General features: G+C 63.3%; 1 protein-coding gene across 1 annotated transcript in view; it reads right to left on the bottom strand.

Moving 5' to 3' along the window:
- Window positions 1–270: 270 nt before the first annotated feature.
- Window positions 271–886, bottom strand: part of SHD (Src homology 2 domain containing transforming protein D) — a 2,958-nt gene continuing 2,342 nt past the window's right edge. Inside the window, exon 5 of the mRNA XM_057386755.1 lies at window positions 271–394. Within this exon, the coding sequence (XP_057242738.1) occupies window positions 271–394 (124 nt within the window). The remainder of the gene's footprint in view (window positions 395–886) is intronic.

Here is an 886-nt window from a genome sequence, read left to right as displayed (position 1 = left end):
TGGGAATATGGACAGGAACGGGGAGTGGGATGGAGACGGGGACAGGGACGTGGACAAGGATAGGGATGGGGATTGGGACGGGGATAGGGATAGGGATTGGGGTCAGACAGGGATGGGGTTGGGGATGGGGACAGGGGTGTCGACGGGGATGGGAACAGGGACAGGGATGGGATGGGTACGGGGATGGGGACGGGGATGGGGACAGGAACAGGGATGGGGACATAGCTGGGGACAGGGATGGGGACAGGGTTGACACCCCCCGTGTCCCCCTCACCTGAGGGACAGCGAGTAGTCATCCGGGCTGGTCTCGCAGTCCCGCACCAGGAAGGAGCCCTCGCGGCACAGCGCCAGCAGCGTCTCAGCGCCCGCCCGCCCGATGGCCCCGTGGTACCACCTGGGGGTCGGGGTCATTCGGGCACCCCTTGGGGCACCGGCGACCCTCCCAGCCGCTCGGACCCACCCGTGGCGTGGGGACCCACCCTCACACCCTACAGGGACCCCACTGTGCTGTGAGGCATCTTCCACAGTGTGGAGATAATGGGGAATTGGCACCTGAAATCCTGTGGGGCACCCGACATCCTATGGGGAGCCCGAAATCCTATGGGGAACCCAAACATATAATGGGGCACCCGACATCCTATGGGAACCCAAAATTCGATGGGGAAACAGAAATCCTGTGGGGAAACCGAAATCCTATGGGGCACCCGAAATCCTATGGGGCACCCGACCATCCTATGGGGCACCCGACTGTCCTACAGGGAACCCAAATATCCTATGGGGCACCCAACCATTGTATGGGGCACCTGACACCCTATGGGGCACCCAACCATGCCATGGGACACCCCTGACCCCACAAGGCCCCACCCACGGGTGCCCCGCTCCCCCA

The sequence above is a fragment of the Malurus melanocephalus genome, unplaced genomic scaffold (genome assembly GCF_030028575.1).
Source record: "Malurus melanocephalus ecotype Western Australia unplaced genomic scaffold, MMel_1.1 scaffold_1046, whole genome shotgun sequence".
In the NCBI taxonomy this organism is placed as follows: domain Eukaryota; kingdom Metazoa; phylum Chordata; class Aves; order Passeriformes; family Maluridae; genus Malurus; species Malurus melanocephalus.
The sequence above is the reverse complement of the archived record's forward strand: the minus strand, read 5'-3'. Positions and strand labels throughout refer to the sequence as shown.